We start from the raw sequence: 22,416 nt of genomic DNA, 5'->3' as shown, positions 1-22,416 counted from the left end.
ACAGGCGGACTCTCAACCACTGCGCCACCAGGGAAGCCCTGGCTGGTGTATTTTAATTAAAATTACAGCTCCGAAGCCTCTTAAAATTTAAGTTCTGTCTTCACTGTGCTTTGCACTGAGTGTTGAGGGGCATTTCTTCGGCCCCAGTTCTCTGCTCAGTGGTGTGTCCTGGGATATCTTGCTGTGACCTGGTCTGGGGATGGGTATGTAGAACGTTCCAGAGTGCTTTACGCTCTGGCTAAATTCCTAAAGACTCCTCATTAATCCAGGAATGAACGGTTCACTGGGCATTGTAAAGTCGAAGATTAATTGGAGACTGAGGTCTCTTAGCAAAGAAATTATACACTTTTCTCCCACTTGCATCTTTCACTAGTTTTTTCTTTGGAGTGGCTTTTGTTTGCCTGTGGCTCAGATACAGCACAGTGGTTTCTGCAGCAAACATCATTTTCCAATGGGAAGGGTGTCTGGCCCGGAGAGTATTCAGTCCTGGATGGCTTTGTGTCGCTGGCCCTGCTGGGAGATGAGGAGCTTGTGCTGGGCTGGGGATCTGGGCTCCAAGAAGTCCTGGCAGCCAGGTTTCCCTGAATCCCAGACTCAGTGGCCTGGCTCTGCCCCTAGTCACCGGCCACTGCAGGGCTCATTTCCACAGGCCCTTCATTATCCTACTTATTAGGCACCTGCTTTGCAAGGCAGCATCTGAGCCAGGGAGAGGGCTTCTCATCACCCCAGGCTCTGGGGCACCTTTAACCTGAGGGTTTCCAGGTATGTCCAGGTATGTGGCTTTTTGAAGACTGCTCCATTTCTCTCCTTTCTTCTTTCTGTTTTTTTTTGCATTAATCTTCCCATTGTCACACTTTACTGAAATCCATTCAAAGCTAATAGTACTTTTCAAGAGTATCAGTTGCTTTGGCTGGTAAGACACAATTTTGTAGGTGTCTTTATAGCCAATGAGTGAAGTCATTAGAAAAAAAAAATCCTTTTTGTTGTGGAATTTTACGACACTGTCCACCAGTTATCAGCACTTTGGTTTCATTTGTTTTCCTCCACTGTCCCTGTCTTTTGGTCTTTTTGTGGAGTATTTTAAAGCAAATTCCAAATATGGCATCATTTCACATCTAAATACTTCAAAAAGTAACTTCAACCAGTGAGAACTAAAAAATAAAATAAGGTAAGCAAAACCTTCAATTGCCTGCCCCCCTCCCAAACCACAATACCATTTGTAACAGCCAATAAAATTAACGCTGATTTCTTCGAATCAGGATCCAAATAAGGTCCATACATGGTTACTCGGTGTGCAAGTGTTTTAGGAATGATTTCTTTTAATTTGGAATTTTTCAGCGATTACCGTGTCAGTGCCAGTTGTTGAGTGCTTCTTGTGGGCCCTGACGATGATACCGAATTCTCACTACATCCCGGCAGGGTGTTCCGCCCATTTTATAGATGTGGAAGGGGATTCAGCAGCTTGCCCCAGGTCATGAAGCCCCAACTGGCCCCGAAGTGTTAGCTTTTGCAGCTTGAGTTTATGTAGAACAGGATTTTCTGTTTGAGTGCAGGCAGTTAAAACATTTCCAGTCTTCTGCTGCTTCCTTCCAAAGGGAAGGCACCCTCGGTAGAAGTGTTTGGACTTCTGGGGTGAAGCATATGGTTCCTGACCATTGTGCTTCTGCCAACTAAGCTTCCGTCTGTGCCTGTGCTCCATCGCTGGCGTGTCCGAATGTGTTCTGCTTCTTCTGTGAAGCAGTAGTTTTGAATATGCCACTGCTGTTGGAGATGACTCCTGGGGGAGGTGACAACTGAGCAGAGAGCGGCCCGGTCTTAATGCTGAGTCCATGCTGAGTCCTCACACTCATTCCTCATCATGGCCCTCCAGGTAGGTGGTATGGTTATCTCCATTCCCCGAGGAGGCAGCGAGGGCTCAGAGAGGAGATGTCACTAGCCCAAGGTCAGGGCTAGTAAGTGGCAAGGGTAGAAGGTAGGCTTTTCACTCCACAGCTCTGGTTGCTACCATGGCACTTTCACGGCAACACTACCTTCTGTGCTGTTTCCCCCACTCAGGGTCCTGCTCCAGGACCTCACTATGCCAGTGTTTTATCCTGGAAAATTTTAAAGATACAGAAAAATTGAGAGAGCAAAACAATTCCCCGTATACTCCACCTAGATGAAACACTTAACGTTTTATCCTATTTGCTTTATCTCTGTATTTATGTTTCTGTATATAATTTTCTGAACTATTTGGAAGTAAGTCGCTGGCGATCATGATAGTAAGTACCCTAAATGTTTCAGCTCCTTCTCCAAAAATATTCTTCCACATTTTGGACCACATTGAAGGGAATTGTAGCATTCCCTTACTGTCACCTAATATGCAGCTCATTCTCCAGTTCCAAAATTTCCCGAGTCATCCTCAAAGTTTCTTTTAAATAGTTGAAAAAACATTTCTTTTGACCTAAGATCCAGTCAGAGCACAGCGGTTACACTTGGTTGTCTTATCTCTTCCAGTTCTTGTAACCTGGAACATTACAACTTTATTTCTGGGCTTGTCTGTTCCTTTGCCCCTGTATTTCCGACAAGCTGGCAGCTGAGCCCAAAGTTCTGATTAGGTTCAGAGTATACACGTCTGGAAGAATGCTTCATGGGGATGCCGTGCGCTCCATATAGCCTGTGTCAGGGGTCCCAGCACTGCTGACCACAGGTAGAGTGTGCATGTTAGTGACATTTTTCTAAAAGCTGAAGAAGAGTTGGTGTGAGCAGAGCATCTCTGAGTCAGTAGCTTTGCGTTATCCATGCAGCCTGTTCCTGGTCCTCTCTCTTCTTTCCTGGGCACTGGATAGATGGGGGACATCTCCAGGCTTGGCCCACACGTTTCCACTGTCCCACCGCTTACCCCATCCCACCCCATCATATTTAGGAGGGCATAGCTGAGGAGTACCTGTTTTAATCACCTCTTATTTGCCCCCTTGGCAAGGGAGGGATTCCTGCCCTGGAGTTGAGTTATAGGGATCCTGACCATTCATGGCAGCCAACACTGGACAGATGAGGCTGAAAGCAGTTTATTAGTAACAGATTCACAGCCCACTGCATGTCACACAGGGTCACACAGGAGCACACTAAACAGCCGGGGGCAATGGGAGGCAGGCTTTGTAGTATCATGGGGGTGGGGTGCCCACTGCTTCCTGTAGGAGGATGTGATTGGCTTGTTAGAATAAGTCCACGAGCTGGCAGCGGACTGAAACCTGCTGCTTGGGGATAAGCAGGTACTGTGACTGGCCCCCTTGCTTAGCAGGGTTGTTTGGCTGAGGGAGCTGAGTGGGAAGGAACTTGTGGTTAGGACATTCGAAGCCTTTGTGGTTTCAGATGTCAAGGGAGGACATCATATCAGGCCTTAGTTTTCGGCTTTTTGCTGTAGTACAACAACGCACCTACAGTATGCTCTCTCCATGCAGGCACCCCCCTCAGCATTTCATCTTAGTCATTCATCTACTGGTCATACCAACCCTCTGAGGCAGGTGCTGTTATCAGCACCACTTCATAGATGAGGAAACTTAGGCCCAGGAGGTAAAGTGCCTTGACTAAGGTCCCACAGCCGGAAGGGATGATTGGAAAGCTCCACCAGGCTGCCCTCGGGAGTCTGTGCCCACACAATTGAAAATGACGTGAGATCTAGAGTGAGGGGAGGAGGATGAATCCAGGCTCCGCCTCGGTGGGCAGTTACGCTTGCTAAGCCCCAGTCTTTTCATTTATTGTGCAAGAGCAAGAGGGACCATCCCAAGAGGGTGCTGGTGACTCTGGGAGATGCTCCTTGTCTGGTCCACGGCTGGTCTCCTGGATGCAATTCTCCTCCATCCAGGTGAAGGGCAGGTTGTGGACTGAAACCTGCTGCTTGGGGCAGGTTTCAGTCCTGCCCCAAGAAGAGAGAGGACCAGGAACAGGCTGCATGGATAACGCAAAGCTACTGACTCAAAGATGCTGCTGCGGGGAACCTGCTTTTCTGAATGACAGGGAGGAGGGAGGTGGTGGGAGCGGTTTCTTGGGGGTCTTCATTTCTCTTTCCACCTCCTTCCCAGTGTGTTATTCTTTTCTCTTTCACAACAAAGAGCGAACTGCTCTCTGCAAGAATCCGATCTCAGTCGTTCACACTGCATGAGAATTGAGATCGACATGTTGCATTTTCCCAAGGGTGAGGCTGTATTTCTAATTGTGGAAAATTATATCTCTTAATAAAATAATTGCAGATGCCATTACATTGGTGGTGTGTGTGTATGTGTGCCTGCATATGTGCGTGCATGTTCCTTGACCTCCTTAGAATTCCAGACTATGCGCTGAGGAGGACATGGAACAGTGGACATTCTATAGCCCATAGAGCTGTGCAGACTTAGGTAAGACACCCTATGTCTTGTAGCCTCAGTGCCCTCATCTCTAAAATGGGAATACTGTAACAGTAATTTCTACCTCATGGGGTTCTTATGAAGATTAAACAAAGTAATGTTGGAAAGCACCAAGTAAAGCACTTGGCACAAGACGGCTCCAAATGTGATAAGTATTTATTATTATAATATAACTGTGATAAATTGTTATTATTATAATCGTTATCCTTGTCTTTGGGGGTGGCCAAGCTCCCCGACCCAGGGTAAGTCCTGTCCGGTGGCTGGTCTCCGGTTTACTGGCTCACAGAGATAATCCATCAGTATATTCTTTCAGTGGCCTGTCCCCAGGACTAATGGAAAATCCCAATGCCTCCTCCCTGCCGGTGGAGCTGCCTACCTGTTCTGCTGACCGTTTGTAAGTGTTTTCCCTCTTGCATAAGAGAGGCCCACTAGAGAGGAAAAGTCAATAGTGCAATTAAGAAACATGCTTTGCTTTTTGCTGTCGCCTGGAAAGCGTGTCATGTTTTTTCCTCAGTCGGATCTCGCAAGGTTCAAAAATGACCTTCTGGGCCATTGTTTCCTCATAGAATGGCTAAAGGATGTGGTAGTTGTTGACATTCACCTGTGCTGTTCAGTCTCCTTCCTGCAGCATGCAACCTCACTGCCCTGGGTGGGGCAGAATGGGGGAGGGGAGAGCTTCTTAGAGCCAGTCATCATGTCGTCAGCATCCTTCTTGTTCATGTTTGCAAGAACAGCGGCCACCTTTGGCTGAGCCCTTTGGTGCCCCAGGCGCTGTGCCAAATCCTAACATTTATTACTGCTGACGATAGCAGTATTATTACTGCCCTGGGAGGTACGGCCATCCTGGGATACGAGGAGGGAGATCTTAAATCTCAGAGAGGTTAAGTGACTTTTTTCAAGTCACCCAGCTGGCAAATGCCGAATCAGAGATTTGAACCAAGTTAAAGGTCTGATTAAGTTCATATTCCCATACGATCTTGTGTTTTTTATGGTTGGGGGAAAGGATGTTGAAATCTGAGTCTAGTATGTGACAGAAATGTTAACCTATCTTGAAAGAAGCATATTATCAAGGTACGTGAGTTAAAGGTCATTGACAAATCTATGGAATCCATTATCCTTTATTTAATGGGGAGACCCTGGGGCTTTGAGAACTTGACTTTGAGTCAGAAGAGGCACAGGGGGCAGTAGCATCGTGGTCGCTTGTTCAGGGACTTGCTGTTCCTGATACTGTGATGTCAAGAGTGGCCATTCCTCTGGGTTCCCAGATTTGGGCTGAATCCCTTGCTACATTCAGCAGGTGGATGGTAACAGATTCACACCCTGGAACATCCCTAGGGGCCCAGGGTCCTCACATGCAGTTCCAGGTTGGAGGCCATCTCATGGGTCTAACTAGTGAGGCCCCCCAAAGTAGAGTGGGGTGGCGAGCTTCTGTGTAGTCAGAGTTCTGATACCTGTAACTAAAGACCTTGACATCTCATTCCTCAGTCAGGTGGCACTTAGCAACTCTTGACTGTAATCTCCATGAGAGTGGGACTGTATGTGTTCTATACACCAGGGTTCACAGGACGGTGCCTGGTACATCACAGGCACTCAGTAAATGTTTGTTGAGTGAATAAGCAATGGGCAAAGATGGAAGTCCGCTGTCTGTCCCTACTGCGCCCCTTCCTCTATAAGCAGACATGTATCCTAGGCTGCTTAAGGGCAGGGTGAGCTATGCAAACAGGACCAGCCACCAGGAGAGAGAGTGTGTGTGTGCATGTGTATGTGTGTTTGCGAGCGTGTGTGAGCGTGGTGTGTATCTGTCACCGCTCTAAATCTAGCTGGCCCTGGTCTGGGGGTCCTCCAAGGGGCAAAGTGATGTTTTTATTTGATGCCCGGCTGGGCCTGGAGAGCCTCCCATGGTGCAGTGCGTGACAGTGGAATTGCATCCACTTCTCCTTGGTGAGGTTTAGGGGACCACAGAAGGGCGACAGGCCGTGTGTTTGTGATTTGGGGAGCAGGAGTAACTGGCTGCCTACTTGAGAACACCAGGATGTTTTTACCTGCTTGGCGGTGGCTTTACTTCTCCTTTAGCCTTCTGCCTGGGGGAAGAAGTCAGTTATTTTGAGGCTGGACTGGCCCTGGCTGCTGAATCAGAGTTAATCAGTAACAGTGGAGAAAACACTGCTTTCACACCTGTGTGGTCTCATTAACTAGCATCTGTTCTTTGGAACAATTAATAAATGATACTTTCTGACCTGTTAGATTTCCTTCTCACATAGAGCTCTTCCTTTCTGTTTACTTTTGCTTGTCAAGTCTGACCAAGTCTTAGGAGTCTTCTCTGCTCTTCAGCCTGTCAGGAGTGAAAATGGATAACTGGGCCAGTTAGCCACGTCATTGGAGTACTGATCGTCACACCAAATCTCCTTTTTTCCATGAGTCTCTGCAGTGATGCAGAAATGCCATTCACAGTGAGGACAGTTTTGATTCTCAGCCTCAGACTATGAGGAACTCTGCATCCGTGGATCTGTCAGACTCCTTCTGGGCATTGAGATGTTTTTCTCTGCATTGAATTTATTGGAAATGAAAGTAAGCAAAGTGGTTTTACACACCTCACAGTGGTCAAAGAGTTGCTACGCTTTCTTCATCCATTTCTTGAAAACTCAAGGACATTGGTCATTATACTGGCCTGGGATATGCTGATGCTTGCAGGCATTACTAAGACCAGTGGGGCTATTTTCTTCTCTACCGAATGGCCCCAGATTGCTGTGCTTTTGAGTTGTCACCTTTGTTTTTCATCTTTTTTCTGCTTTTCCTGTGACACAGGTGGTGCTGGAGAGGATTGTAGGGGCTTTGCAAGGTGGATTTAGATTACACATGGATGTGATCCACCTGACTCGACACCACGGAGGGGGCACATGCGCCCCGCCTCCACTCCTTCCATCACGGAAGGTCTTGTTGACCCTCACAGGGAAGGCAGGCCTCCACCCAGAGGCAAAAGCATCAAGGTAGAATTTAAGAGCATGCTTTTGTTTTCATTGTATTTATTCTGACGTTTACCAGCTGTTTATAGAGGGAATCCTGATTTCATAATTCAGCAGTGTCATGAAGTTTCTTCTGGAATAACCGCATTTTCGTTTACAAAGTCTGAAGAAAAATCACAGTACAGGTGGAGGGCGGATCAGGCAACACCGGCCAACTTGGTTCTTAAATGGCCGAAGTTGGGAAGCGCTGGCTTTCCCCGAGAGCTCTGTGTCTCCAGCTGTAGCACTCACACCAATCTTGTTAAAAATGAAGATTCTGAGTCAGTAGATCCCGGCTGGGGCACAAGAGTCTGCATTTTTAACAAGCTCCCTCCTAGGTTATGCTGCTGCCCTGGCCTCTGGCGACTCCAGGTTTGATCCACAGACCAGCAGCGTCAGCATCAGCGGGAAGCTTGTTGGGGTGCCAGCCCTCAGTCCCATCCCTGGACCTGCCGTATCTTCACTCACCAGACCCCCAAGTGGTTCCCGGGCACATTAACATTCGGGAAGCCCTGATCGTACATGCTGCTGCTGGGGTGTCCTCAGTGTGCAGTGAGGCCTGCCGAGCAGGCAGTTAGAGCCCGTGCCTGAACTACTCATGTGGAAGCGGGGTTTCCATTTCCTTGTTTCCAAATCACTTTACAAAGAGCTCATGGAAGGATGTTTCCAGGCCTGGCATTGCCCTCTCTTAGGAACACACCTTCCAGAGCTTTCCATTCCACCACATGTCCACCTCTGCTCCTGTTTGCACTTTGAGACCCATGTCCTCTGCGTAGCTGCCTCACTATCTGGATTCTCAGAAGCCGACGCCTGTGGCTGGTGCATGGCTGGACAGGAGACATCTATCTTTCTTGGCACTGCTGCTCCCAAAGGATATAATTGGCTTGACAGATGTGTTCTGGCTGCAGCCACTCAGGGTGGGGTGAGGAATCGTGCAAAAGGCTGGGTGCGCGAGGCTTTAAAAAATGGCCACGAGGATAGTGTCCCTGGGGAGGCAAAGGAGGTGAGGAAGGACAGTGCTCAGCGGTGTGCCAGCTCCCTGTCCCTGCGGCCAGCTGTGTGGGGAGGACACAGGAATCGAGGCTCTGGGGTCTCTGAGAGTGGGAGCTGCAGGACCATTACAGTGATGACAGCCTGTGGGTGGCAGATTGTATATGGAAGGTGGCTGCAGCCATATCTCTCATCTTACCTGCTTTTCTTTTTTTTTATTATTATTATTTTTTTTTTGCGGTACGTGGGCCTCTCACTGTTGTGGCCTCTCCCGTTGCGGAGCACAGGCTCCGGACGCGCAGGCTCAGTGGCCATGGCTCACGGGCCCAGCCGCTCCGCGGCATTTGGGATCTTCCCGGACCGGGGCACGAACCCGTGTCCCCTGCATCGGCAGGCGGACTCTCAACCACTGCGCCACCAGGGAAGCCCTTACCTGCTTTTCTGTAATGCGGACTTTGCCACACCCCTGCCAAGAGGTAGAGTAGGGTCCCCTCTCTTGAATCTGGGCTGACCTTATGTAACCCAGTGATGCCACAAGACTTCGGAGGCTGGGTCAGAAAAGCCATTCAACTTCTGCCTGGTCCTCTTGGAACCCGCAATCTGGATGAAGCCAGCAGAATGAAGAATTCTGACTATGCTGAGACTGCGGTGCTGGAGAAGTTTGTGAGGTGCTCCAGGCGGCAGCCCCAGCTGAGCTCCTGGCCAACAGCCGGCACCCACGGTGGCCACGTGACAGGCCATCCTGATGTCCAGCCCGGTCAAGCCTGTAGGTGATGCAGCCCCAGCTGACATCTAACTGCTGTGACCACATGAGAGATTCTCAGGGAACTCTGCCTAGCTGGACCCTTCTCAGTTTTCTGATCCACAAAATCATGGGCAAAACAAAATGGTTGGTTTCAGACATTAAGTGTTAGGGTAATTTGCTATGCAGCCAGAGTAACTGGAGTGTTCTGGAAGCTTTGGTTTTTACAAGTATATTCTCAAAAACAACTCTAAAACAAAATTCTTCTTCCTTAGTTTTATTTAAAAACACTGGGGCGCAGTGAGTAGATTGTTACAAAATGAATCCCCCCACCCCCCCAAAAGAAAGCCTGAAAACTGTCTAGTAAAAACTTGCAGATGGAGGCAAGAGTAAGATGATAAGGGTGATAAAATGCTGCTTTCTGTTCATGCTCTGTTAGGTACTTTATATTCTTTCATTTTATTTTTACTCGCACACTTTAAGGAGTGCCCATTTTGTAGATGGGACGACTGAGGCTCAGAGATGTTAAGGAACTCACTAAGAGCCACACAGCCGGAGCTGGAGTTTGAACATGGATGGACCTGACTCCATAGCCTGTCCTGCAGCAGATGGAAGAATTGTTAACATGGAGAGCTAAATCTCTAAGTCTCCTTTCCTTAAGGACAAGGGCTCAGGACCCTTAGAGATCATTCCGTTCAGTGCTGGGCCCTTCAGGGTCACCTGGGGAGTGTTTTAAAATCCACATATCAGGCCCAGTCTACCCTACTGTAGGTCTGGGGTAGGGTGTCTCCAGTGGTTCTGACCCATCTCCATTTGTCACCTCTGGCTTAGCCCAACCTCCCGTGTTGCAGGTGAGGGCACTGAGGCCCAGTGAGGAGAAGTGGCTTGTTCTGAAGCCCAGAGCAGCTTAATGGCAGAGCTGGGGCAGAGAGCAGGTTTCCCAACGCCCAGACAGCATGCTCCCCCGTGTCTCACTTTGGAGGAGGCTTGGAGGGCCGTTAGCAGAAGTTACCTTACACATCAGTGACGGGATCTCAGGGCACTTGCAGTAAGATCCTGCAGTAGAAATGTTCTGGACACAGTGCTGAACAAAACAGTCAGGGGCCGGCACTGCTTTCTTCTTGAAATTACATAAATAAACGGACGGAGGGACAGAGTTTTAGGACTTAAAACCTCCACTGCGGGGAGAGGGAGGGGAGGAGAGGAAGAGAGAGAGACAGAGAAAGAGGGAGGGACATGTATAGAGAGACACAAAAGACAGGTTGAATTTTAGGTCTCTTGTAGGTACATGATAGGATTCAGTGTGAGGCTGGTCAGACTGAGGGTGTTTTCTGTGGCAGCTGTTCAAAGTCCTGAACAGACATCAGATTCTGCAGTCACTGGGCTCTGAGGACACAGCCCTGGAGTGATCCCCAGCCTCTACACCCTCCCAGTGCAGCTGGACATACAAACAAATGATGACCATACAAAGGCCCAAGTCTAGGGTAGAAACCAAGGCTGTGAGACCCCTGATTCTGTCCCAGGGCTGGGATGGCTTTAAGATGACCCACCATCTAGGTTTTTCCTAAGACGGGCTTTTCCGGGGACACAAGACTTTCAGTGCTAAAGCCAGGAGAGTCCTGGGCAAACCCAGACTGTTGGTCACCTGGGTGTGGTTCCCTAGACGAGAGGACAGCTGACCTCCGCGTCCTCCCCATCCTGGTGATGGTACCAGTTTTCCTGGAAGCCCAAGCCAGAGCCCTTGGAATCTGCTTTGACCACCCACCTCCCATGTGCACGTTCTTCCATTCTGTCCTGCCCTTTCCTTCACTCTGCAGCAGTCTCTTGCTGGGACAGCTGCCGTAACCTCCTAACTCTCTCTGCCTTCCCTTCTCTGTTCTGCTGCAGTTCCCCATCTTCGCCGCTATCTGGAATGGGGAGTTTCATTCTACACTTCTCAGTAGAACCAATTCTCATTCTACACTTCCCAGTAGAACCAATTCATCATTGGTTCAAAAGCCAAATTCCTTAGCCTGGCACTCAAGCCCTGAGTCACCTGGCCCCTGTTCTCCCTCCGGCCACATCTCAAGCCATTCTGAACTGAATTCACCAGGTGAAGAGCTGAGCTGGAGAGCTGGGAGGCGGCCTGATGGCCAAGAGCTGACAAAGCAAACCTGCAGTCTCTGTCTGTTCTTCCCCCCAGGTTTTCTCTTGGTGGTAGTTCTTTCCATCCGCCTGGATGTTTTGGGCTCCCAGGATGCTTGAGGGGTCGGGAGGTGACGAGATGAGGAGGTAGCTGTTTAGAGCTGTCCAGTTTCCTGGTAGCAGCCCCAGAATGTACCGCACCCCCCTCTCCCTTCCTTCTTTCCTCTCCTCTGTGTTTCTCTCCTGTCTCTACCTTCTGTCTTCTCTTGAAGCTCAGTCTGCCTCCTGGTGGTGCTGATGGTGGCAGGGTGCCGTCTGGGGGAACGTGGAGGGAAGAACACCGCCGGTTCTTCCTCTAGTCCTGCCTGCTGCTCCCTCACCTTTGTTCAACTCAAGTCCATTTCGTTCCCAGAGACTGTGCTGCTGGCCTGGCCTTGCCCCAGTCTGAGCCACCATTCTGGACTTCGACTCCCAGTTCACTTTGGATCCCCAAGTTTCTAGAGTCTTTGTATGTCAGCCTCACAGCCGTTCTCTCATGCCCACAATTAGTCCTAGGTGGCAGGTGGCGACAGAAGATTCTACAGTCTTGGTAACTACCTCCATCTCTCCCCGGTTGGAACTGGCCGAGAACCATCAGCCGGGCAGCCTGTCCTCCCCCTGCCTCCCCCAGAGGCCAGATCGTCCGCCTGAGCGTGTGCAGCAGCCACCTTCTCCAGTGCTCAGCCCTCACGCCTCTTTCTTTGTTTCGTTTCAGTTTTACGGAGTTCTTGGATCCATTCCAGAGAGTCATCCAGCCGGAGGAGATCTGGCTCTATAAAAATCCTTTGGTGCAGTCAGACAACATACCTACCCGCCTCATGTTTGTAAGTACCATGATTTCATGGCTGATTTGACCGCTCTCCCAAGTATGAACCAAATGGCTTTTCATTTCTGCATTTCCAACCCCTGCTGATGATGGCAAGCAGCCTGAAAAAAAAAGAGGCGAGCTGCCCATCAAATTAAAATTCAGGTCCAGATCGGGATGGTCGCCGCTTGGTCATGTGAGAAGCAGTTGCCCGACGCTTTGGAAAAGAAGGGCCCTGCTTACCTGAGCTAAACCCGCGTTGTTCCGGTTACTGAGAGTAAAATAAGATGAGCAAATAGTGAACAGTTTCCTGCTCCATCTGTTTTTAAAAAAACCTCAGTTTAGCTGTACTCAGGTAACCACTTTTCTGGGTTTTGCTGGTCAGTTGACCAGTGATGAGACCACTATGTGTAATTCACCCCTGACAGCATCTCTGGTCCCAGGATAAATGCACAAGCATCCAAATAGCTGTTGGATATATTGGGACATTTTTACCTCTTCGCTCTGCCCCTTGTCGATTACAGTCTCTTACACTTCCTCTACTATGTGCCGGCCCGTGGCTGAGAGCTTAAGAAAGGATTATCTCATTTAGTCCCACCCAATATCCCAGTGAGGAAGATGTCATTATTGCCTGAATTTTGCAGGTGCAGACCTGCATCCCAGAGAGATGAGGGAACTTGCCCAAAGCCACACAAGCTAGAGAGCAGCAGAGCCACGACTCCCATCTGAGCAGCCAGCTCTGAGCCCTGCTCGCAGCCAGGAGGCTGCCCTGCAATCAGGAGCCGAGTGTCCAGGACTCCTTGCTGGAGCTCACTGGCTCCTGGAGAATTGCCTTCAGGCCTTTCTGTAGCAGAGGAAGTATTGAAGCTCCCTCTTGTTACAGAGCAATAACGCAGCTTCTGGATGGGCAGCCTTGTAGTTTGAAGCTTATTCCTATTGAGCAGCCATTGTGTGTCTTGCCTCTGGGAACTTAAATGACTGTTCCAGAGCTTTTATAGAGGACATGAGGAATATTTTTGCATTTTGAAACAAATCCCTCTGATTTTGTGGAGGAAATCTTGTTCATCGGTGATGATTGGAAAGATCCTTGTGTCTGCAAACATCCCAAAGTGCCCGGAACACTGCATGAGTATCACAGTATTATTTTAATTGCTTTTTCATAATTACTTTTCTGCTGGAAAATAAACTGGATTTTTGTAAATATCGGGGAAATTGAAAAAAGTAGGGTGCTTGTGAGTAGGGTGTTACCTTACACTTGAGTATTAAAATCAGGTTTTTTTCCATTTCTGCTCTAACTCAAATCTTCCATAAAGCCTAGAAATGGAGTAACTAGTGTGCGTCTAACTAGTTTACTCCGTGGTTTTATTAGGGGAAAAAGCTTCTGTTGATCACTTGTTTCCGTTTTCAAAGATTTCACATTTCGCGTACTGTAAAACCCAATTTGGAGTGAATATTCATTTGGTATATTGTGAGAAATTTGTGGCTGTGTCCTAGATTTGTGAACAATGGATTGTTTTGAAGTCTAGATAAAAACCCCACAAATATTCTGGCTGCAGACACAAATAGGATGGAGCACATTTGCATGCTGGCAGTGAAGAGAAGGAGGCAGTAAAGGAGTTCTTCAGTGCTGTGGTTCTCGGAGAATAGAGGGGTATTCAGCCACAAACACTGATTCATACCCTCTAGTCTCCTAATGAAATAAGTTCAGCCTTTTGTTTTGTTAATAGTAGTTGATGAATTTCATTCATTTGGTCACAAGATTTAGTACGATTCCATAATAACACAAGGAAAGCAGTAGATACATTTGGAATATGTGTAACACAAGATGAAAAATGCTTTGTCACCACATAAATTAGGTTTGTTCTCCTGGGTTTTATTAAGAGTTTAATACAAGACATCATTTGTCTGCTTTTGATCCTTTTAAACCTTCTGGTGTTTATAGAAGAATTTGTAATAAAACATATTTTCACTGTTTTTAAAAAATAGCTTGGTTTCCTTAGAAAGCTCAAATTTCATTATTTAATGCATAAACAGAATCCTGGGATCTCCTCTACTTCTGTTTAGAATGTTTTACTATAAAGGCAAACTTGCTAACTGTCTAATAACCAAAGTGTTTTTTAAAGGCAGCTGCTATAACCCAGATGTTTCTTTATTTGGGAAATCAGTGTCTCTGGAGTTGTGCCTATTTGCGCACGTGCGTGTGCGTGTGCGTATGCGCACGTGTGTGTGTGTGTGTGTGTGTTTTAAAGGAGCTACTTGTTCAAATGTCACAAAAATAATATCAGAATGTTAGGGAATTAAGTGAGCAGTAATGACATCACCAAGAAGCCCCTGGCTGGCATCTCCTCTGTCCTTGGCACCGTCAGCTGAGGTGACTATATCTGTCAACATGAAACTTGGGTGTGGTTGGACCGTTTGATTCCAGGAGCTTGTCTCCCTTGATGACTCTGAGCTCCTGTGGACCAGAGAGGCAGGCTGATCACTCTTTTCTCGCACACTGTGTCCCGACTTAACATTCCCTGGATGCTCCCAACCATCAGCTGCTCCATTATGCAAAAGAGGTCATGCTTCCTTTCTGAGTGTGTGGAGGTTATCAGATCATCTTTGAAAGCCTACTTTTTGGTGTAGGAAGACTCCCTTGGTGTCGGGTGTTGCTTTTCAGTACTCTCTTTGTGGTCTGTAGTAGTCGTGTCTTTGTGTGTCCAGAGAACACTCCCAGGAGCTGGATGTGGGTGAGGAAAGCCATAGGAGCTGCAGGTGATGGGAAGTCAAATCAGACTGGACCCCTGCAGGCTCCTGGGGGACACGGTACTCTACAGCAAAGTGGAATCTGGAAAGAGCCAGCGGAGAGGCTCGGGTAAACTTTTAGGGACGCTCATTATCGCCCTCCTCCTTCTCATCATGGTAGGAGCAACCGCAGGCAGCACCTCTTGAGTGCAGGCACGGCGCTCATCGGTTTACCAACAGCATCTTAGTGAATCCTCTCAGAATCCTTTGAGGTTGGCACTTTCGTTATCCCATCATTTCAGTGGAGAAAATGCAGCTGTCATGAGGTTAAACAGCCTATCCAAGGTTTACAAGCATCAGTGGCTGGACCAGGATCTGAATGCCAGCAGTCAGAGCGCAGACGGCCTTGGAGCCACTCGCCTGTGCCGCCTCCTTGGGGGCTCAGGTGAGGTGGCCAGGTGGTGAGTGCAGCGTGTCACACACAGAAGAGCAGGCGTAAAGGCACAGGCACAGCAGAGCCAGGGCCGCGTGGGGCCCACGAATAGGCATTTGCTTGGAATGCTGTGTGCTGCAGGGGGCCGAGGGCGGCAGGGATCCAGGCAGATTGTGGACAACTTCACGTAAGTTAGTTAGTAGTTCATTCAGCAGAAAGTTACGAAGCACCTTCCTTGAGCCAAGCCCAGCGGCGGGTAGTGGAGGTGCGAAGCTGAATAAGGTGTGGCTTCTAGTCTAGTGGGGGCACAGACATGAACAGGAGTCAGGTGGTCCAGCATCCCAGGAAAGCCCTTGAAGGGCAGGCAGGACTCAGGTAGGGAACTGAAGGAATGGTAAGTGTTTCCCAATTTCTCTCCCTGGCTTAAAAAAAAATGTACCCAAGACCTGTCCTTTGCCCCTCGTTTTGCTCTGGCCATGATACTGATACGTCCAGAAGATTTACTTCTGTAGAATATCGTTGAGATCGTGTTGATTTGATACCAGGGGTTTCTGTTCTGGAATAGGATGCTTCTAAGGAAGATGGAAATAAAGTCAATTTGGGGGGAGGAGGGAAGGAAACGAGACAAAGCTGGCTTGTGATAGTTTAATTTTTAGACACCTTTGAAAAGTCTTCACTCTTGGCTTTGTGACGGGCTATAATTGTTTGCCCACAGCAGGGCCTTTCCCAGGCGTTTGCTTGTCCTGAGTTGTCAAAAGCACCGCCCAGCACACCTTTCTGTCAGATGCTGGGAATTAGGGCACTTTGGGCCCACTGTTTTGTCTGATGTGGCTGAACCCCAGGGACAAGCTCTTCTCTGGCTAGCACCCTAACATCAGGTGCCCTGGCTTCAGCCCCTTCGGCGGTGAAAAGTGTTTGGCACATTCATGCCCTTCCCTGCACACACACTGCTCCATGCTGGGCAGATTCCCAGAAGCATGCTGGCCACACAGTGCCTTGTACCAGTGCCCAGGTTTACCCACTGTCTGTGTGTAGCAATGGCCGGGATGGACGGCACTTCCTGTGTTGGTTTCATTGGTGGATGCGCAAGGCAGGGCCCTTGCTGGAGACACTGGTCCTGTAGGGCATGGGCAAGGCGCCTGGAGTAATGGGGCTCTTCCCTGCGCCTGACCTCCCTGCACAGATGGGCTGGAGCTTAAAGTGCTCTATTCCCATACGTCTGGTTACAGGATCCTGGCATTGGTCATCTGTTCACAGGTTTCCCTGGGAACAGCAATCAGAATTTCCTGGATACTAACTAACTCTCTGCTGGGCCTCGTGGGTGAGCAGTTGGCAGGGGCTCTAGAGTGGACTGCCTCGGTCCACTCCCAGCTTTGCTAATCACTAGCTTCGTGAATTGGGAAAATCACCTCCCCTCTCAGTGCCTCAGTGTCCTTATCTGTAAAAGGGGGCTTTAACAACACTTTCCTCCCTCCCCAGGGTGTTGAGAGCTTCAAATAGGGTGATAGACTTACAACACTTCACTTAGGGTGTGATCTATAGGAAGCATTCGACAACTACTCAGTGAATTTAAATCCTGGCAACCATGCTTTGCTATGTATATCATCACTATACCCATTTGATAGGTGAGAACACTGAGACTGAGACTCAAAGGCGAATAGGTTAAGTGACATACTCAGGGTCACAGAGCTGAAAATATCAGAGCTGGGGCATGAGACTGGTTCTACTAGATCTGAGTCTGTTCCCCACGTTCGTTTTGCTCCGCAGGAGCTCTGGCTTCCTCGCCTGTGGAAGAACACCGTGCAAAACCAGCCACATCCCAGGCTCTGCTTATTGACTTTTAGATGTTATCTTGATATGTGGGTGCTGTGTAGCACGTCTGATTAGCAGTTTACAAGACGTTCTTTGATACAAGGTGATCTCACGCTCAGTTTCCCCATCTGTAAGATGAGGCTGTTGGGCTAAGCTGATCACTCTGATTCAGGACTCCAACCCAGGTAGCACGGCAGCCCAGATTGGAGCGTCATGGTCCCAGTAGCTGCAAGCAATTGTGTGTTCCCTTATCTCCCTGAGTTCCAGTTTTGTTTTCTGTACAAGGAGGATGTTTCCCCTAACGGAGTAGCTAGAGGATTAGACAATGTGAGGAAAGGCCCTAATACATAGTAGGTGGTTAATCCATGACAGCTGCCACTAACACTTCTATGACTTATCCATGTTCCTGGAAACAAGCCCCATTCTTTCCTTCTCCAGCTCCAGAGTAAAGGTGTTTACCATGCTTTATTAATGCTTCTTGCTTCTGAGGTGAAAACTGCTACAGCACGGGTTAGAAGCACAGAGCTTGATTTAAACAGACTGAGTGCAAATTCCCACTTTACCACTTATTAGCTGTGTGACTTTTAGCAGGTTGTTTAACCTCTCTGTGCCTTAGTTTTCTATCCGTTAAGTAAGGAGCCTGCTTCCTAGGGTTGCTGTGAGGATTGAATGAGTTAATTTACCGAAGTGCCTGTAACAGACCATGTCATTAGTGAGTTTTCGGAACATGTCATTAGTGAGTTTTCAGAAGAGCAGCCCTTTTCTCATAACTAGTGGGGAAAACTCAAGCACAGAGAAGGGGTCAGTATGTTCCCTGCATCCTGAAGCAGTGAGTGGGTGGAGTTCATTGTCCTGGTCTCTCTCAGGTCCCATTTAATAAGCACAGACGATTAACTGTCTTCCCACTGGGCCATTCCCAGGATTTTCCAATTTTTATAAGCCATGGAAACATTAATCTAAGGGAAACAATCCCAGGGGAAATTTTGCCTGTCCCTTTCTGTGCTCCATCTCCACACCTGTTTGGAGGTAGAAGTAACCACTCCCACCCCTGTGTCTCTGTGTCCATCTTCATCTCCTCCATGGGCTTGGGCAGCAGAACAGTGCCTTCTAAAGGCGTTTGTCAGAACGTGGAAGGGGCAGGCATTGGTTTAACTCAGTCCGGTTTGCTGAGTGAAAGTGGGGTGCTTCTTTTTTCTTCATTCTTTCACTCGGTTCAGAGGTGCTTTTGCCCCGGAGGAAGTTGTTTTCCTAACGTGTTGGCTTCTGGGGCTCATCTCTTAATTCCAACTTCTGGTTGAAAGGGAGTTATAAAAAGTTGGGGGCAGCAGGTGGTAAATGTAAGTAAGTCTCTGTCCTGATCTGAGGACTGCGCTGCCCAAGGATACGGCAGATGTGTTTCCAGGAAGAAGGAGCGAGACCAGAACCCAGATGTTGTTAGCATGAGAGGAGCGGAGAAAGACCCCTGACAGTCACGTGCAGACATTTCTGTTGCGGCCGCCTGGGCGGGGGCTGGGACCCTAGCCTGGTGGCTGCAATTCCTCACCTGTGAAGCTCGTGAGATGGGAAGCCCTGGGCCCTCCTGGTGCTTAGCCTTGGCCCAGGAAGCAGTTTGTCCTTGGTTCTAGAAGACAGACCAACGTGCATCTACCTAGGAGAGTTAAAGTGCTGTCTGGTTGGGCAAGTCTGGATGGGGATGTAATTAAGAGCGGGAGAGCTGAGGCAGCGAGCAGTGCTAAGAGGGACCCCCTTGGCCTTGAAGCTTGGAGCCACCGGGCAGCTCTGATGCCTTCCCCGGCCCCGACTCCTGGGCTTGGAGCCGCGGTCTCCCACACGGCGCCCCATCTCCTGTTTGGTCACCACAGTCCTGCTCGGGATCATCTCCTGTAGGCAGCCTCTGGAGCCTTGGAGGGAAAGTCTTCCGATTCATATTTTCTCTGCGGTTCCATTTCTGTCTAACCTCAGACTGTGCCAGCTGGGATTGTCCTACAGTGTTTTCTTCAGTTCTCCATTCTCATATTTAAGGTTTGACTGTCGGTGGGGTCATTGCAGCACTGTTCAGTGAGCTGCTTTCTCCTGTTTGGGGATGGTAGCTGGTCTCTGGTGCCCAAAGTGAGAGGAAACAGAAAGCTCAGGACTTCTTTGGCCTCGACCGTAACTTTGGACTTACGTAAGCAGGGGCTTCAGCCATTGCTCTCTAAACACTGAATGTGTGAGTCAAAACTGATGCAGTGTTTCTCAGTCCCCAGCATCGTTTGAGATGCTTGTTACACAGCATGCTTGTTCTTAACTCACAAGCGAGTGTGGCCTTTATGAGTCGCCCCTGGGGAAATCCCCTGCTTCAGTTCTGAATCTTCTCTTAGAGCTGTGTCACAGTCTTCTGAACACCCTCCGTGGTGATAGGACTTGCTGATGTGGCGTTTTAATAGCCAGGTCATTCGGGGCCACTGCCGATAAGGAGGCTCATCAAGCTGTTACTACCATTTGTGCTCAGAAAGAAACCAGCCAGTAAGGAGAAGCGTTTTCGTGTCTCAGGAACTGGCTCTGAAGACAGCTCCCAAAGAGGAGCTCCCAAGATGCTTTGAGCTCTGGCAGTCTGGCTGTAGCAAGTGTGCAGGGCCTCCGAAATTATTTTGAAAGACTGTGCATTTGGATGATTTCTGTTTTTTAAAAAAGGAGAGTCTCTTCTAGCCATGCCTTAGTCTTGGAAAGCCCCTCTCCAAAGAGTGACACCGATCAAAGCCCAGGTGGAGATTTCCCAAAGTGGGAACGCTGTTTGGTTAATAGTGACACACCTCACCGCTCCCACCACCATCTGTGTGCCAATTGTAGATTTGTGAGATATTTAATCCCTTTTGATTGTTATCCTGAGACGTTATAATCATAAGGAAATAACATAAATACCTTTTTCTTGATTGTTGGAATGTTGAAAACAATGTACTAATTATAGAATGCTGACTAAAGATGAGACATGAGAGGCAGAAAACCTGACCTCCAAAGCTGGGCCTTCTTACTCACCAGCTGTGTCCTTGGGCACGTGATGTAGTCCCCGAGCCTGGCAAGGAATTGTCACAAAGCCAGCATGAGGATTTAAGAGACTCCAGTGCCTGACGGTACCCAAACATAGTTCCTGCCTCATAGAAGGTTCAGTAGTGAGTGTCGCTTGCGTCTGAATCCCACCAGCTTGGTTCGTTAAGTGCTTACTGCACTCCCAAGTGCTTTGGTCCAGGGGAAGAAAGGGGGTGGAGGAAGGGAAGAGGAGAGACTTCATGGAAAAGGACTAACCTCTGCTTTGCAGTGGAAATGAATATTTGACAAAAGAACACCAAAAGGGAATGAATCAGGCGACTCTAAGCAAGTCCCATGTGCTCCCATGTTGCCAGGGTGCTGAGGATGGAGGCCAAGGGTTCTTCCGCGCCTCTGCAGGGGAGGACGGGAGGAGGGTTACTGGCAAAGATGAGTCAGTATAATTATGGACTGGCCTTTTCTGTTTAAAAAGCCACCACTTGGGGCTTCCCTGGTGGCGCAGTGGTTGGGAGTCCGCCTGCCGATGCAGGGGACGCGGGTTCATGCCCCGGTCCGGGAGGATCCCGCATGCTGTGGAGTGGCTGGGCCCGTGAGCCATGGCCGCTGAGCCTGCGCATCCGGAGCCTGTGCTCTGCAACGGGAGAGGCCACAAGAGTGAAAGGCCCACGTACCGGGAAAAAAAAAAAGCCACTACTTAAAACGTGGCTCCCAGCAATTACAAATCAGTTATAACCCATAATCAGACCTCTGATTTTTCAAGTCTGTGGAGTCTCTAAGTATAGATATAAATCCTTCTTTGTTTGAGGTCAGGAGTTCAGTAAGATCATTCAACTAGTGAGTCTAAACGAAGCTAACTGGAACTAGTTATCAATCAGCCCTCTGATAGCAAACTGCTGTCCTCATAAGGGATTCTTTGTTATTTCTTCCAGGCAATTTCTTTCCTCACACCCCTGGCTGTTATTTGTGTGGTGAAAATTATCCGGCGAACAGACAAGACTGAAATTAAGGAAGCCTTCCTAGGTAGAGTATTCACAGTTCCTGCTTTAAGGGACGGGGCTGAACTTAATTATTTAGGTCGCTAGATTTTGAAAGTCTCAGTTGCACCCAGCTGATTTTTCTCTTCGTCAAATTAAGTTTGGAAACACAAGACAAGGTAAACTTTTACCCCTAAGAAGAACCAGTGCACGGGTGGTTTAAGTACCCTGTCTTCAGGGTCAGCCCATTGCCGCTGTCCCTTGTGCTGAAAGTGAGTGTCAGACTCCCCATCAGAGCTCTGTGCTTCCCCGGCACACCAGAAGGGCAGCTCTTGGCTGTAAGGGAAAGTGAATCTGAAACTTTGTCACCACTGACTGTCCAACCCCACATTTGTGGCTAATAAGCCCATATTTAAGGGCAATTCAGAAATCAACCACAGACTTCTTGACCAATCACCATTGGCTAGAGGCAAAAATGTGCAAAAGCAGATGTAAAATATAATATAAATTGGAAACAAACTCCATAACTCTTCTTCAGTTTGGGGACATTTTGGCAGTTAATCAACTGTTATTATGTAAAGAATGCTCCAGTCTTTGCCATTGATTATAGCACCATTGTTATCAGTTCTCCCCAAGCTGAGCCATATCTGCATGTGACATGAGTCGGACATTTTTAGGGTTAAACCCATGTTTTTTCTGATCTGCATCTTAATCAAAAGACTGAGTAAATGACAGCATTAAGAGAAAGCAAAACTATTTGGCTTGTTTAGCAACCAAAATAAACCACCTGGAGGCCAGGTTTTTAGCTTTTTGATGGTTACGAAAACTGATTTAGGTTTATTTTTTGACATGACACGTTAAATTTACCCAACCCGTCACACACATTGTGTGTGTTGGTGTGTTGTATAGGCTCACCATTCAGTTAGGTAGTAATTCTGGAAATATGAGATTCTTAAGTAAAGGTTATGTTTGTTAATTACTGAGCTTTGAGGAAATGAAAATGTAACGAAACATGGTCTCCCTTGTTCTTTGTAAGGGAAGGAGGGTGAGGGTGAGATCTAGGGAATGCAGAGCAGTAAAGGGACAGGGAACATTCTTACATAATCAGGCTTTGGTTAGGCTCTGTCTAGTTGAAAAGAACAGAATTCCTCTGAAATTACATCAAATAAGTTAGAGGTTTGCTTACAGGGCTATAACAAGCAATCTCACAGACATCCAGGAATAGGGAGCAGAAGGACAGAGGAGCCTCGTGGGGACAGAATAGGTATCCAGGCCACGAGGGGTGGAGGCGCCCCTGCCACCTCATGGCCCCTCCTCTCTGCGATGTGCCCTTCCTCTCCTCTCACTCCCTGCCTCAGTCTC

General features: G+C 48.4%; 1 protein-coding gene across 2 annotated transcripts in view; it reads left to right on the top strand.

Annotated features, from left to right (window-relative positions):
• PLPP4 (phospholipid phosphatase 4) overlaps positions 1-22,416 on the top strand; it is a 127,035-nt gene that overhangs the window by 32,172 nt on the left and 72,447 nt on the right. The window contains exons 2-3 of one of the 2 annotated variants that reach the window (XM_065894167.1): positions 11,995-12,103; positions 21,010-21,100. In XM_065894167.1, coding sequence (XP_065750239.1) covers positions 11,995-12,103; positions 21,010-21,100 — 200 coding nt within the window. The remainder of the gene's footprint in view (positions 1-11,994; positions 12,104-21,009; positions 21,101-22,416) is intronic. The other variant, XM_065894168.1, reaches the window with a different exon arrangement.

Source organism: Phocoena phocoena, chromosome 16, assembly GCF_963924675.1.
Source record: "Phocoena phocoena chromosome 16, mPhoPho1.1, whole genome shotgun sequence".
In the NCBI taxonomy this organism is placed as follows: Eukaryota; Metazoa; Chordata; class Mammalia; order Artiodactyla; family Phocoenidae; genus Phocoena; species Phocoena phocoena.
This window is presented reverse-complemented; position numbering and strand designations above follow the sequence as displayed.